The 15925-nt window shown below is 36.2% G+C and overlaps 1 protein-coding gene across 9 annotated transcripts in view; it reads left to right on the top strand.

Moving 5' to 3' along the window:
* Positions 1-15925, top strand: part of HERC4 (HECT and RLD domain containing E3 ubiquitin protein ligase 4) — a 113690-nt gene that overhangs the window by 92796 nt on the left and 4969 nt on the right. For 7 of the 9 annotated variants that reach the window (XM_058671689.1, XM_058671684.1, XM_058671685.1 and 4 more), the window contains 8 exons: positions 223-246; positions 1773-1871; positions 2709-2876; positions 3038-3181; positions 4766-4932; positions 6347-6413; positions 9048-9130; positions 13622-13805. In XM_058671689.1, the coding sequence (XP_058527672.1) occupies positions 223-246; positions 1773-1871; positions 2709-2876; positions 3038-3181; positions 4766-4932; positions 6347-6413; positions 9048-9130; positions 13622-13805 (936 nt within the window). The remainder of the gene's footprint in view (positions 1-222; positions 247-1772; positions 1872-2708; positions 2877-3037; positions 3182-4765; positions 4933-6346; positions 6414-9047; positions 9131-13621; positions 13806-15925) is intronic. The other 2 variants (XM_058671691.1, XM_058671686.1) reach the window with 1 other exon arrangement.

Here is a 15925-nt window from a genome sequence, read left to right as displayed (position 1 = left end):
CATTATGTTCAAAACCTTGCTAATTTTATGAGCACAAAGTAGTTCTTGCATTAATAAGTAAGATCTGTATATGGAAAGCAGGGTGCTTTTATTGTAGATGTGTTTTCTGCCTCAATGTAGTATTCTGTAGCAAGCTTAAAATGCTACTTTGAATAGAAATAGTTATATTTGACCACTAACATTGCTCTTTCCTCATTGTTGCGTTCTGCACTGCTGTCTTAGGATGTCAACCATGGATTAACTGAGGTAAGTTTGGTGTAATGAAGTCTTACATTCAAAGTAAGATGCATCATTGTTTCCTGTGTGATGGGAGAGCCAAAAGTTCCTCCTGAGTGTGGGTTTTTAGAACGTGCATAGAACGTGTATGCTTCATTGTCATTTTATTAAAAAAAAAAAATGAGTCCATACAAATGATCCTTCGTATCATTATAGAATTTTCTTAAGTAGAAACCTGTATTAGTTAACATCATACCTAAGTGATGTATTTCATCAATATTTGCATTATGATATTTATAGAATATATTCCTTATGTCTTCCAGTATAACATGTAACATGTCCTCAGAGTATTAAACTGTAAACTTACTTTGAAATACGTTAAATGTCTATATTATGAGTTGTAAAAATGTTCGTATGTGGAGAGAAGTAAAATGACCTTCTTTTAAGCTGGTAACTGACACCAGAAATGGTTGAAAGTTATAAACCCTTGGAGCCTGATGAACATTTTCGCACTCAAATGCTAGTTCTAACTCTTGGCTAAGTTGTCAGGAAATCTAAAGTACCTTTTTAACACATGGAATCGTTGTATTTACTTTTTTTTTTTTAATAGCAAAATGTTAGTGTTTGCTGTTGGTTTTGCTTAGTGTGTTTTTCTTAACACTAAAAACAGTGAAGCATTTTGAGGTGTCTTTATGTTGTGCGTCTAATACTGTTTGCTTCATCATTCAGAAAAGTGACACATAAGATTGTGAAAATGTAAGAGTTGTGAAGCCAAAGTGGACTTTGGTAATACCAATGTGTTTCTGAGTTTCAGAAAAGTAAAATGATTTTCTATAAACAGTAGCTAGATATTGACACAAATACAGAATTTAAGATTGGCTTTATTATGTTGAGATAATTGAGCGGTATTAACAAGTGAATACAAAAAGGATGTTCAGCATAAAAAGAGGAATTTATGGAAAGCATGGTCAAGAATTGAAAAATGGATATTTATACCATATATAAGTGTATATACATATACACATCTGCAAGGGCAAAAGAAAGAGTAAATGATGCATGATAATATATAGAAATGCAAATTCACATTTAGTATAAATAATTTAGCTGCTTGTTGGCTTGGTAATAGGATGCTCTCCAACTGCAAGAATGTGTGACTGGCAAATGAGGATTTGTATTTTATTGCACGGTTAAAATACTTAGAGGCCAATCTCTCCCACATTACCTGTTAGTATAACTAGTTGCCTGCACTGTGTCTAATGCCTGATAATGGTACTAGTAAATCAGTTCTCCTAAATTTAAAGCTTAGCAGATAATAATGATGGTTCTTTAGAATGTTAATGAACGGATTATTAGACTAATAATTGTGGCACTCTAATAGTAATCAAGAAATACCTGTTAAATGAATAGAAGTTTGCCCAAGCAGATTGTTTTTAATTCCTGATCCACACATAATCGAATCAGCCAAGAGTATGATTGATTTTACAGAAAATGACACCGCCCACAATAAATATATCACAAGCCAAAGTTATACTAATAAGATTATTTTTCATTTCCAGTTGGCAGATATCCCTGTAACAATTTGCACGTATCCGTTTGTATTTGATGCACAAGCAAAAACTACTCTATTACAAACAGATGCAGTCTTACAGATGCAGGTAAGTATTATATGGTCCTAATCTGAGATTTTTTAAAAATTATAACTGTGATGTTTTTAAAAATACTGTGTATTTGAAATTTGGCTGCAGACGTTAGTATTTGAGTTTTTGAGTATTTGAGTATTTTGTTTCATTGTGGTCAATCTTCTGCAAAACACCTTGGGATGCAATCGGAAGACTGTTGCATGTTGTGGCATGTACAAGAGTATTTTCAAAACTTGATGGAAATGTGTTTTAAAAACAGCTATGCATAGGGGCCTGGAGTGGTGGCCTAGAGGCTAAAAGTCCGCAACTTACATGTGCCGGAATCCCTTACGGGCGCCGGTTCTAATCCCGGCCGCCCGACTTCCCATCCAGCTCCTTGCTTGTGGCTTGGGAAGGTAATAAAGGATGGTCCAAAGCCTTGTAAAAGCTTCATTCCAGTCTCCTGCACCCACGTGGGAGACTCAGAAGAAGCTCCTGATTCCTGGCTCCGGCTATTTGTGGCCACTTGGGGAATGAACCAACAAATGGAAGATCTTTATCTCTCCTCTTCATAAATCTTATCTGCCTTTCCAAATGAAAATATATTAGTATTGAGATTTTTTGGTATTATTGTAGTTATGTGATAACCTATCTTTCTGTTATGAGGTATCCATTAATATAGAGCAAAATCAAAGGCTACTCATTTTATTACAGTTGCACGATGGCTACGATGTATTAGATACTGTCTTAGGATGATTTGTGACCATCAGTAACATAGGAATTCTTATAGGAATTGCTATACCTGTAATATGCAGTACAGTAGCTTCTTTGTAGCATTGCTTGTAAAATTTTAATCTTTAATTTATTTTCTAGATGGCTATTGACCAGGCCCACAGACAGAATGTCTCCTCTCTCTTTCTCCCAGTGATTGAATCTGTGAATCCCTGCCTAATTCTAGTGGTGCGTAGAGAAAACATTGTAGGAGATGCAATGGAAGTCCTTAGGAAAACAAAGAATATAGATTACAAAAAGCCACTGAAGGTAATTAGACATTTTGTAATTATTACTTTTACTTATATACTACATGTTTAATATGTGTTTGACAGTTAAAGTGTTTATAAATTGCTGATTATCACTTAGTAGTAAATAGCATGCCACAATACACATTACAGTCCCTCTACTTCTGCCTTGTGTTGTCCTAGGTTATATTTGTTGGGGAAGATGCTGTTGATGCAGGAGGAGTACGCAAGGAATTTTTCCTGCTCATCATGAGAGAGCTGCTGGACCCCAAGTATGGCATGTTCAGGTATTACGAGGATTCCAGGCTCATCTGGTTTTCTGATAAGGTAAAGTGTCCAACTGTCTGAAGTGCATCTGTATATTTCTTTGTCGGATTTGTTTGGTAAATAATAATTTCTAACATTCTGATCAGAGATTTTTTATTTTTTAGGAAGCAGCCATCTTTTAGACTTGGAGTATCATACACAGTAATACTATCGCAGATAAACAAAATGAATTAATTCTATTGAAAAAAATTTTATTTGAAAGAGTTACACAGAGAGAGAAAGAGACTGATCTTTGTCTGCTGGTTCACTCTCCTAAAGACCATAGCAGCCAGACCATACCAAAGTCTGGACCTTCTTCCAGGTCTCCAATGATGCAGGATCCCAAGTATTTGAGCCATGTTCTCCTGCTTTCTCAGACACATTAGCCAGGAGCTGGGTTGGAAATAGAACTGCCAGGACTTAAACCAGCAGCCACATAGGATGCTGGCACTAACCATGCCACAGCACCAGTCCCTTCCTTTATACTTACTTAAAGGGTTTCAAGAAAGAGAGATGTTAATGCATGATTCAGTCTATTTAAGAACTTTGTACACTCAAACACAGTGTATCATAGCAGAAAAATACTAATTTGGCCATTGAAAACCGAAACATGTATGCATAACAGGAATTATACAAATAAAAAGTAACAGTGTCTGGTGTACAAGCTAAACCTTCTACTGCCAGCACCAGCATCCCAGATAACACCAGTTTGTGCCCCAACTGCTCTACTACCTTTTACACGTCCTTGGCTGCTCCCTCAAAAACAGGGGACCTGGATGCATGTGGGATTGCTGGAAGAAGTTCCTGTGTCCCAGCTCTGGCTGTTATTGCCATTTGGGGAGTGAACCAGCAGATGGAAGATCTGTCTCTCCCTCTCTCTCAGATTTTCCAAGTTAAAAAAAAAAATCCTAAAAAAATAACTGTCAGACTGTGATATATATGCAGATAGATTAGCATCTCTAGTATGTGAGGAATTCAGTTGCAAAAATGTAAGAAAAACACTAATCCCCCAAAAGAAAAGTGACCAGGTATATGAAGAGATGTTTCAGGAGTCAGTGTCATTAATAGTCCAAGGTATATACTAAAGCATGCTGTCGTTCTTAACTTCAAAGCAGAAGTGAGTGTTTGTGTGTGTGTATAGTGTACTATAACTAATGTGGATAGACATTTTCCTGGATTGCAAATAGCTGTAAACTGTAATAATCATCTAGCTACAGTAAAATGTTTGGTTTAACCATTTATCACATGATTAACATGCTGTGATGTATGTCCGTCTCATGGGTAGAAAATCATGAAACCTTGAAAACAGTATTTTAAAATTTTTTTCTAAACTTATAGTTGATGTGAATACACAGAAGTTGTTAAGAGTTTTATTTGAATGACTTCATTACTTACTGAATTCATTTTTTCCATGTCTTTTCCACATTTGGAGTGTGAATTATGCAATCTATGAAATCACTCCACCTATGTATTACATAATGTGAAAATGCTTTTGTTTTGTATTTTCAGATTTTTTCCCCTATGAACGTATGTTTCTGTAATCAGACAAAAGTTAGTATTTTAACTTGAAGAAAAGTCTTAACGTGTTTTTTCTTGTATTTTTAGACGTTTGAGGACAGTGATTTGTTCCATTTGATTGGTGTTATTTGTGGATTAGCTATTTATAATTTTACTATTGTGGACCTCCATTTTCCTTTGGCTTTATATAAGAAACTGCTGAAAAAGAAGCCATCCCTGGATGATTTGAAAGAATTAATGCCTGATGTTGGGAGGTTAGTTGTCAAAAGTATCAGTGATAGATTTGGGGAAGAAAAATATGGGGAATGTACAGAAAGCTTTCCTTCTGAATTAAATATATTTTGTTCCTGTTTATTTTTCATACAAAAATTCTTATAATAAAGGAAGAACTATCATGTTCTTAATAAGATCACAATTTTCTATTGAAAGGTGAAACTAGCCTTCAAAGCTAAAATTTGACTAGCTGAACAATACTTTGCAAATATAATGAATTTACGAAGAGAAAGCTTTCTGAGTGGTTAAATGATTTAGACTACTGATCACATTCTGGTTTGAACATGTAAAACGTTTTCAGAAGATTTGTTCCTTTTAAAGTAAGAGTTATAGAAAGCAAGCTTCTTAAACCGCTAGGCCACGCAAAATGCAGTTCTTTGTGGCCAAATGGGCCAAACTGGAAACCATAATGCTAAGGGAAATGAACCAATTCCAAAAGGTTAGATACCACATGTTTGCCTTAATTTAAGATGATATGATGTTAAGCATAACATGTTATGTTATGGATGTTATGTTATACGTCGTATATAAACTAAAATGGAACTGTGAATGGGGGGTCACAGAAAGTGGTTAAGAAATCCGATTTATTTTTAACATGTTGACTGCTCAATACCATGTCAGTTAATTCCATAACGACGTTAATTGTTGCAGATGGTATGTTAGTGCTTTTATTTGACCGAGATGATACTCTGCTGTCTCTGCCCTCAGACCAGAGAGGGTCTACCCAATAAGTAGTTGGACTTGACTGGACTATAAGATGTTGGACTCTATGCTTGGCATATACTTGCAAAGAGGGAATTTCAACTGAACTTGAACTATGGTTATGCAACAAGGTGGAGGAACCCACCATGGGGGGAGAATCCCAGATTCTATGTAATTACAACACAATGTAATTAATGAATAAATTAAAAAAAAAAAAAAAAAGAAAGCAAGCTTCTGTCCTGGTTTACTCTACAGATGGTCTCAAAGGCTGGAGCTGTACCAGTCTCAACCCAGGAGCTTGGATCTTCTTTTGGGTCTCCCATGTAGGTGCATGGGCACAAGCGCTTGCACCGTCTTCCAGTGTTTTTCTAGTTGCATTAGCAGGAAGCTGGAGTAGAGTTAGAGCCAGCCCTATAATTTTTTTTTTTTTGTTACAAAAAACGGAGTAAAATTGTACAAACATAGGGACAGGTATTGATCATGGGCTGATTTGTACCTTTGTCTAAATTTTTGTTTTTTATTTTTTGTTTTACATTTGTAAGCTTACCATTGTACAATTAATGTTCTGAAACAAATTACAAAATAGGAATTAAAGGATTTTATCAATAGATAATTAAAATGTAAACTTATGAAGTAGTAATTACTAAAATATTCAGTTATAGTTCACTCTCAAGTGCCTGTATTATTTTACAGAAGCATGCAGCAGTTACTGGATTATCCAGAAGATGATATAGAGGAAACATTTTGTCTAAACTTTACGGTAAGAAGGAAGACAGCAGTTAGCATGATTGTTCATCATCCCTTTTATTTAACACCTGTGCCTTACGGGTTTTTTAAATTTTGGTGGATGGAATTCCTGACCCTTTAGCTAACATTTATTGAGCATTTACTATGTGCTGGTCACGGTATGTGCATTATTTCTGGTAATCCTAGGCAATCCTATGAAGTTAGTGTCATTCCTATTTTACAGATGAAGAAAACTGAAAAATAGTTGTTACATGTTAGTGTCAGTGTTTATATCAGCTTTATGATATGAAAGCCTATGTGCTGTTTTATTATTATGCAAAAATACTAAAAAATAGAAATCCTGGTTTTTTCAAGTTTTCATTCTTGCCTGTAATTTCAGAAATGCTTATAGAGTCAAAAAGTGATTGTTACCGTGAGAACATGATTAATGAGCTCACCATATGAAGGATTAGTCCCATGAGTACATTCCTTTCTGTTTCACACTAACCTTTCTCTTTGTTAGTTTCATCTTAACTCATTTCATTTTTTGATATTAGACCATGGCACAAATGCAAATTAATTGTAGTAATATTTGTAAAATGAAATTGGTAATGTTACAAAAGATATATAAAATTTTATGAAGTTAGTGAAAGGGTTGTTGAATAATTGATTTGGTCACAGGCAAAGTTATTGATAATTCAGGATCTGGCAGAAATAGGCTAGGTGGTAAAGAGGAAGACAGCTCGGATTAAAATAGATAAGAGCAATATGAATATAATGATTTTAGGCCTTGGGAAAATGATAAAAGCTTCTGTTTTAATGTTTACTTAAATGTGTTTGCTCTCATCTTCAGAAGTCTTCTTTGTGGTTTTGTTGTCAAGACTAACAAGGTAGCATATTTTTCTATCAAAACACAATTTGTCAAAAAAAATATGTACTTCCTCAAAGTTTATCCATTTTTTGATCACTTCAATAGTTGACAGATTGTGTACTTAGAAGAAAATTTGGCATATTTTTAAAAGAATTAGTAATTTTATGAGATTAAAATTTTTATGAGATTGATTTATTTATTTGGAAATCTGATTTATGGAAAAAGAGATCTTTCATCCAGTGACTCAGATGGCCGCAACAGCCTGGCCTGGGCCAGGCTAAATAACAGGAGCCAAGACCTTCCTTCACATGTCCCATGTGTGTGCTGGGCTGCTTCCAAGGCCAGTAACAGGGAGCTGGAGTGGTCAGAAGCGCAGCGGCTGGGGCATGAACTGGCACCCGTATGGAACACCACATGCCTTACTGCAACACCAGCCCAATAGTTTTTGTTGTTGTTGTTTGTTTTAATAAGATAAATCTTCCTTGGATTTTGTTTTCTTGTTTTTTTTTTCTATCAAGATTTAATTTCTCTTTGGATTGATTTACTCAGATGAGATACATATCAGTTTCCCTGAATTTTACTATTTTAATTGACACTGCCCCCCCCACCCCCCCCAAAAAAAGTTTTAGGCAGTTAGTTTTTAATTTATCTGTCACCGGGTTTACAAATTCTTAGTATATTGGAAAAGCTAAAATAAATTCAAGCACTCTTTAGTGCCTTTTTTGTCCTCAAATCTTCAGTGGTTCTTTATCACTTGGAGAATAAGAGCTTTAGAATGGACATCAGACATTAAAAATTTGACATCTTTTCAAACTTCCATTGTTCTCTTCCATTCATGCCAAGCGTTGGCTTATCTACATTATTCTCTCAGCTACGTTACCTTCCTCTTTTTAGAGCCACTTGTTATATGTTTAGAACTTGATATTTACTCTTATCTATCCTTCGATCAATATGCTCACTGTTAGGTCCTGCTTCCAGTTTTTCAGAATGATACCTTGCAGTGCCTTTAGATGCTTTCCAAGTGGCATTTCTTCTTTAAGATCTTTCATACTTGATACTTAGTCTAGTTGAAAATAAATTTTCTCTTCTCTATACTCTAATAACATTTTATCCATGTCCCTATTATAGCATTATCTTAGTATGCATTTCAAAAATACCCTCTTTCTCCCCTGCTGGAAAATATATTCCAGAATGGTGCTGTGTGACTTATTATTCTCGTGCTCCCATCATCCATTTTGCAGGTAGCAGATTTTCATAAAAGAAGATAAATTTAAAAAAAAGAATGCATGCGGGGGATGGCAATATTTTTATAAGAAATAAAAGATTAGTGAGAGAAGTAAAGTTGCAAAACAACCATTGTCTTTAAAAAACAAATGAATGTATAGTTAGAAAAGGTACCTTTATAGCCAGGAAAAATACAGGAGAGTAACAGTTATCATTTGATAAGAGTGTATAGCTGTTCTAAGCGGAAGGCATTTTTATACCTGGAGTGTTACTCATCTAAGGACATCCTTTCTAATACTCTATACTACTGTATTCTATAGCTTTGTGCAGTTTCCTCTTAACTAATAATTTATTTGGTAATTCATAATTAGTCATGATAGGATATCAGATTGCTAAAAAGGATGAAAATTCCTGCTTGTGGCTTTGGACAGAATTTGCAAATTCATTTGAAAGCAGAGTCTTATAAATTTATTAGTTTTATATTTTATGGGAGAAAGGAAGAATATAATAGATTATTAAAATAGTCTGATGAGCTTTGAGTCTGACATTGACTTTTTTTAAAAATTTAAATAGATCACAGTTGAAAACTTTGGTGCAACAGAAGTGAAAGAGCTGGTTCTAAATGGTGCAGACACAGCTGTTAACAAACAGAATCGGTAAGTGAATTATAGCAGCATCAGTGAAAATAATAAAATTCAATAGGAATTTTCTTCTTTATCTAGAAATGTTTCAATCCCAGATTTACTCAGATTAAAATTATAGTGAGAAAGTGATCTGCCTTTTGCTCCTGAAATTTCTTCCAAAACATTAATAAAGGAATGAAACCAGCAGAAAGAAAAGAACAAAAAGAAATTAGACAATAGCAAAAATTTATAGAAGTCAAAAAATGTTGGTAACTAAGTTTGTTTTTTTTTTTTTTTAGATTTTTTTTTTATTATTATTATTGGAAAGCCGGATATACAGAGAGGAGGAGAGACAGAGAGGAAGATCTTCCATCCAATGTTTCACTCCCCAAGTGAGCCGCAACGGGCTGGTACGCGCCGATCCGAATCCGGGACCAGGAACTTCTTCCAGGTCTCCCACGCGGGTGCAGAGTCCCAAGGCTTTTGGGCCGTCCTCGACTGCTTCCCAGGCCACAGGCAGGGAGCTGGATGGGAAGTGGAGCTGCCGGGATTAGAACCGGTGCCCATATGGGATCCCGGGGCTTTCAAGGCGAGGACTTTAGCCGCTAGGCCATGCCGCCGGGCCCGGTAACTAAGTTTTAACAAAACAAAGGAAGTGGCAGTATGGACTAGAAGTCAGCTAGTCCATCTTGCTGAACAAAGGCTGAGGGCTCAGTAAAACATTTGAAAAGTACATGGCATTTTGAGGGGATTCTGGGAACAGAAAGATAGTTTTTTAAGAAGCAGACACCAATTTCCCTTAGCACATCAATAACCTAGCAGCTGCTCCTAGCAGGCGATGAGAAATTTACCTTCTACGGAAATGGAACTAAATTAAAAACTATGGATTTGAAAATACCTAGGTGAAGTCTTTATGGTCAGAAAACAGGGAGATGAATTGACAAGCCTACAGCTCCCTTCCTCCTAACATTGAAAATCAGAGGAATTTTTATGGGGAAAACCACCCTTTACATATGAATGGCTCACAAAAAAATAGTAGACTTTCAAAGAAAGGCCTGTTACAGAGAAAAGCAAGGAAACCGTAGCAGTGAAGAACAAAAACCTCAGAAATTGAAATTGGTCTACTCTGAGTTCTTAGTTAACATTCAGCTGAATACCGCTGGAAAAATAAGGGAAAGAAAAATTGAAAGACATTAAATGCAGTCAATGTGTTGAAGAAAATGATGTGAAAACTTCCCTGAACTGAACAACATACTGATTTGAAAATACGTGACAAAGGAAAAATAAGATGTGTATGCCAGGGAATGAATGATACATGAAATTTCAAAGCTGTCAATGAAAAGACACTGAAATGTAGGGAAAACAAAACAAACCAGATTATTTTATTTGTAAATCAGCTACAAGGTCAAAATTCTAACTTCTGTTGCCTGTCAAGAATTGGGCACATGCAAATATGTTCATGGATGTACAGTTTAGAATGTACTGTGTGTTTCTTTTTCTCAGGAAGTTACTTGAGGCTGTTTTGTACCATAACCACGAAAGAGGCTAGAATGGAAAAAAGCAACAGAGGAGGGGAAAGAAAGCCATTTTTATTTATTTGAAAGCAGTTCCAGAAAAAGGAAGAAACAGCTCTTCAGCCATTCACTCCCCCAAATAACCACAGTGGCTGGAACTGCGCTAGGCTGAAGCCAGGAGCTTCATTTGGGTCTCTGACATAGATAGGGACTCAAATTGAAGCCATACGCTGCCACCATTGCTTATGGTAGCTTTTACTTCTATGCCGTAATACAAACTTCTGGAGAAAATTTTAAAAATAGGCCTGTAATATAGGAGAGAAGCAAAAAGGAATCCTTCTGCTTTGTAGAAAATTGAGCAGAAGCTGAAGATCTAGGTTCTGTCCAGGGAAGTGAAGGCCTCTCTGAGAAAAATGCACCTGTTGCCTCCTCACATATTTGAGTAAATCTAGAGGAAATGGACATTTCTATTAGAGAATAAGTAGCAAAGAAATGTTACAAGAGTAAAAAAAAAATAATCATAGGATGCTGTACAGCTTAAATGAATAATATTTATAATCGTAAAAACAATACTGATACGTAATTGTTACCTAAATACATAGATTGTTGGGGATTGGAAATGGAGTAATTGATAAATTTAGTTAAATGATAAAAGGTAAATCCTCACCTCTCCCAGTAAGTGTTCATATTCAGTTCATTAGATATTTGCAATTGATAATTTAAAAAATTAACTAGACCTGTGATTGTTAGAAGCTTGAATATAAATATGAGAGAAGTGGCGACTAATACATAATTAGTTGCCTTTGAATAGCAGGAATTTTGGGTACAGAAATGCTTTTTTCTCTGCTGTTTCATTACAGTTCTATCAGCAAAGCTTAGTTTAGTGACTATTGATCTGAGTTTTAACCCAAAAAGTTGTAATTCTGATTCTGCTGCTTAGAAGCTGTGTATCCTTTGATACATTGATATCTCCCTGCTTCAGTCTTCTTTTCTGTAAAATAATGGTGAATGGGCCTGCTTTACTTGAAAAGTAGGTGTGGTAGTAATTGTCAGTGACTTGGATTAGGACCTAGCACTTGCATGTGCTCAGTAAATGTTGGCCACTAGGGTTAGTGCTGTTGGTGTTTTAAACTATGCAAGTATATTTGATGAGAATAAAACTATTTAACATGACCTGAAAAAAATTGGAGTTTTTAAATCATTTTGAGAAACTTTGACATAATTTAGATTTTTTTTTCTGTTTTCAGAGGTTATATTGTAGTAATTCATTAAGTTTCTAAGGATAGTATCTCATGATTCATTTTGATGAGAAATAATTTCAGGAATTTGGCCAAAAAAGTGTCATTCATCAGCTTTTCTTTGCACCTGAACCTAATGGAATGTGCTGTTGGTTTTAACTTTAGACTCACTTGTTTTGTTTTATAAAAAGCCTTTAACTTTTAAATTCAGTTTGGAATTATTTTATAGCTACTGGGATAATCAAAGATTAAATTTACTAGTGTTCCATTTATAGAATCATCTGTTGTTGTGTATGAAGACAAAAATATAAAATAGTGCAATTCTCTAGTCCTTTTTTCATAAAAATGTTGCTGGGAAAACAAAAATGTGAAATTTTGGTGATTACTAGGTAAAAGAATTTTTCTCATTAATTTCCTTTTTCAAGTAAGAGGTAGAAATCAGAAATGTCTTCTGTTCATACACCTTCACATCCACATGTAAAGAGAGATGGTGCTTGCAATCTTGAGTGATGATCCTGAAAGAATGCTTAGTATCCCTTCTGAAGTATTTTTAAGACTAAATTGTGTTCAAATTCCTGGAACCCAAGTATAAAGTGTCTGTCAGATAGTCTGAATATTACCTGTACCTTTTTTTTTTTTTTTTTGACAGATCACTTTTTAGAAATGGATGTGAGGTGAAATGTATATTCTTAATAATTTTTAAATACTTAAAAAATTGTAGATAGATCTTCCATTTGCTAGTATAGTCACCAGAAACCTCCAACAACTGGGGCTGGGGCTGGGGCTGGGCCTGGGCTAGGCCAAAGCTGGCAGCCAAAGTTTCAGCCTCTGTTAATTTTATTTGGTAGGCAGAGTTACAGAGAAGGGGAAGCACAGCATCATCTTGCATCCGATGATTCACTCCCCAGATGGCTCCCAGCGGCCGGGCTGAGCCAGGCTGTAGCCAGGAACCTGGATTTGCATCCAGGTCTCCCACAAGGGTGCAGGGTCCCAATGCTTTATGCCATCTTTGCTGTTTTCCCAGACTCTAGTCAGGGAGCTGGATGGGAGGTGCAGTGTTATCCATATCTTGCCGACGTCTGTGGGCCAGTTTATTGTGCTGCTTCACAGTGCTAGTCTCCTCACTGAAATCCTAACCACTATTCAAACTCCTACTCTTTAACCATATTTTGATAAACATTTGATAAACCATAAATTGGTAAACATTCTATTGAAGAAATGGCTTTTAAAAAGATTTATTTGAAAGGCAGAGTGACAGAAGAGGAAAAACAGAGATCTTGTATTTGCTAGTTCACTCCCCAGATGGTGTCATTGTCAGAGACTGGTCCAAACAACAAAGCTGGGAACTCCATCTACATCTCCCACCTGGGTGGCAGAGAGCCCCAATACTGAAATCCTCTTTTGCAGCTTTCCCAAGTACATTAACATGGACCCAGGACTTTACCCAGTACTTACAGGCGTTGCAAGTGGTGTTTTTTAAACCATTCCTGTGCTATACTAGCAACCCTAGGAAATGACATTTTGCCATTAGAAGTCATCTAAGAATAACTATGAATGTGCCATGTATATAGCAGTATTAAATTTTTAAAACAAGAATAGATCTCTCCTGAGTGACTTACTCTACCCTTGAGCCTTATCCATATTTTCTCTGTTTTGTAGACAAAATTGCAGAAAACACAGGAGTAATAAAAGGAAGATATTTTATGTATTCTCCAGAAATTATTTTTCTCTGTGGGTTTGTTTACTTGTTTGTTTATTTCATTTCTATCTAGACAGGAATTTGTTGATGCTTATGTGGATTACATATTCAGTAAATCAGTGGCTTCACTGTTTGATGCTTTTCATGAGGGATTTCATAAGGTCTGTGGAGGAAAAGTTCTTCGGCTCTTCCAGCCAAATGAACTACAAGCAATGGTTATTGGAAATACAAATTATGATTGGAAGGAACTGGAAAAGGTATGAAAAAGCAAATACATGACATTGCTTAAAAAAAGATGAAAGAAAAACTGTGGTTTATTGGTGGAAATGTTGCCATTTTACTATTCTTCATGTATTCAATTTATTTTCTTGTGTTGGGTGTGGAGTAGGGATGGCATCCTTTCTTTTTTTTTAGATTTATTTATTTTTATTGGAAAGGCAGATATACAGAAGAGCAGAGACAGAGAGGAAGAGCTTCCATCCAATGGTTAACTCCCTAGCTCGCCGCAACGGCTGGAGCTGAGCCAATCCGAAGCGAGGAGCTTCTTCTACGTCTCCCACGCAGGTGTAGGAACCCAAGGTTTTGGGCCATCCTTGACTGCTTTCCCAGGCCACAAGCAGGGAGTTGGATAGGAAGCAGGGCTGTCGGGATTAGAAATGGCACCCATATGGGATCGTGGCGTGTTCAAGGGAAGGACTTTAGCCTCTAGGCTATTGCGCTGGGCCCGGGATGACATCTTTTAACTCACTGCCGTTAGTATAGGGAAGTGTTGTGGACACAGGCCGACTAGAAGCCCAGCCAAAACAGGGGTTTCTATCATAACTTAGCTCTGGGAAAACTTGGGAAAGTATTTGCAGTGTTTAAAGTTTGTTTTCATTTTTCCTTAGTAGTCACAATGCTAAATTCTTAGTTGAGTATAAATAATGTTCATTTTCTCCTTCATTGGTACTTTCTCTAATAAAGGGAACTTGTGGAAGAATGAAACATCTTTAAACAGCTTTTCTTCCTTTGTAATCTTAAAACAATTACTTAACAAAAAGGGCTGGATAAGTCAGTTTTGCAAAAACTGTTTGCAGGATTCACTTGCCCACTCTTCCATCTTTTAGTCTGGCATCCTGCAGTAGAACTTTTGCCTTAAACATTAGTTTGACTAACAAATAGTACTGGGAAGAATTAAAATCACCAGGAGCTCTCTCGCATCCCTGGTAAGTAATTTGCCGTTAGTATCTGTAAAGTTGAATGTTTATTCACTGTATGATCTAGCAGTCCTACTCCCAAATAAATATATTTACACAAAAAATCTACATTCAGGGGAAAAATGAGGTGAATGATATATGAATTCTACAAGATGGAGTAAGTTCTGGAAAAATAGTCATGGTGATTTCATAACTGTGAGCACACTGAATATGAAACTGTACAGAAATAGTTAACTTACACCTCATGTATTTTACCACCATTTAAAAATATTTTAAAAAGTCTAGCAAGTCAAAACTGGAAACAACTCAATGTCATTTGGTTTAGGTGAATGATATATCCTTTCAGAAAATTTGTAAGCATTAAAGATGAGTGAATCTCAGAAGCCTAATACTGATTAAAACAAGACAGCTTGAAAGGGTTATATAATGTCCAGTTCCATTCCATTTTATGACATTTTTCAAAAACTTTGTATTTCCAGAGTTACAGAGAGCCAGGGAGACAGAAGTATCTTCATTCGCTGATCCAGGTTAAACACAAAGCCCAGATTAAGGTGGAAGCTTTCTTAACAGTTCTGTTATGATTTTATTAAGATTTATTATTTTTATTGGAAAGGCTGATTTTACAGAGATGAGAGACTAAGATCTTCTATCTGCTTGTTCACTCCCTCCAAATGGCCAGGAGGGCTAGAGCTGAGCCAGTCTAAAGCCAGGAGCCGCTTCAAGGTCTTCCGTGTGGTTGCAGGGTCCCAAAGATTTGGACCTCAACTGCTTTCCCAGGCCACAAGCAGCGAGCTGGATGGGAAGCGGAGCAGCTGGGACAAGAAGCAGCACCCACACGAGATCCCATTGCTTGCATGAAGGGTATTAATGGAGCTGGGCTCAACAGTTCAATTTTAATATTAATTGTCCTCTGTATTGTTTTTCAAAGGTGACCACAACATCCACAACTATGGTGTCTTCAATACTGGTATCATTTCTCTTCATTCTGGAGGCAGACAGACAAAAATATGGGTGTTCACAGAAATGACTTCTCCTGAAGTCTCTTCCTCGGTTTGAGGATGTCAGTCTTCACATCATGTCATCACATTGCCTGCCTGCTTTCTTTCTTTCTTTCCTCGGTTTGAGGATGTCAGTCTTCACATCATGTCATCACATTGCCTGCCTGCTTTCTTTCTTTCTTT

The sequence above is a fragment of the Ochotona princeps genome, chromosome 13, assembly GCF_030435755.1.
Source record: "Ochotona princeps isolate mOchPri1 chromosome 13, mOchPri1.hap1, whole genome shotgun sequence".
In the NCBI taxonomy this organism is placed as follows: Eukaryota; Metazoa; Chordata; class Mammalia; order Lagomorpha; family Ochotonidae; genus Ochotona; species Ochotona princeps.
Note: the sequence above shows the minus strand (reverse complement) of the source record. Positions and strands in the feature narration are given on the sequence as shown.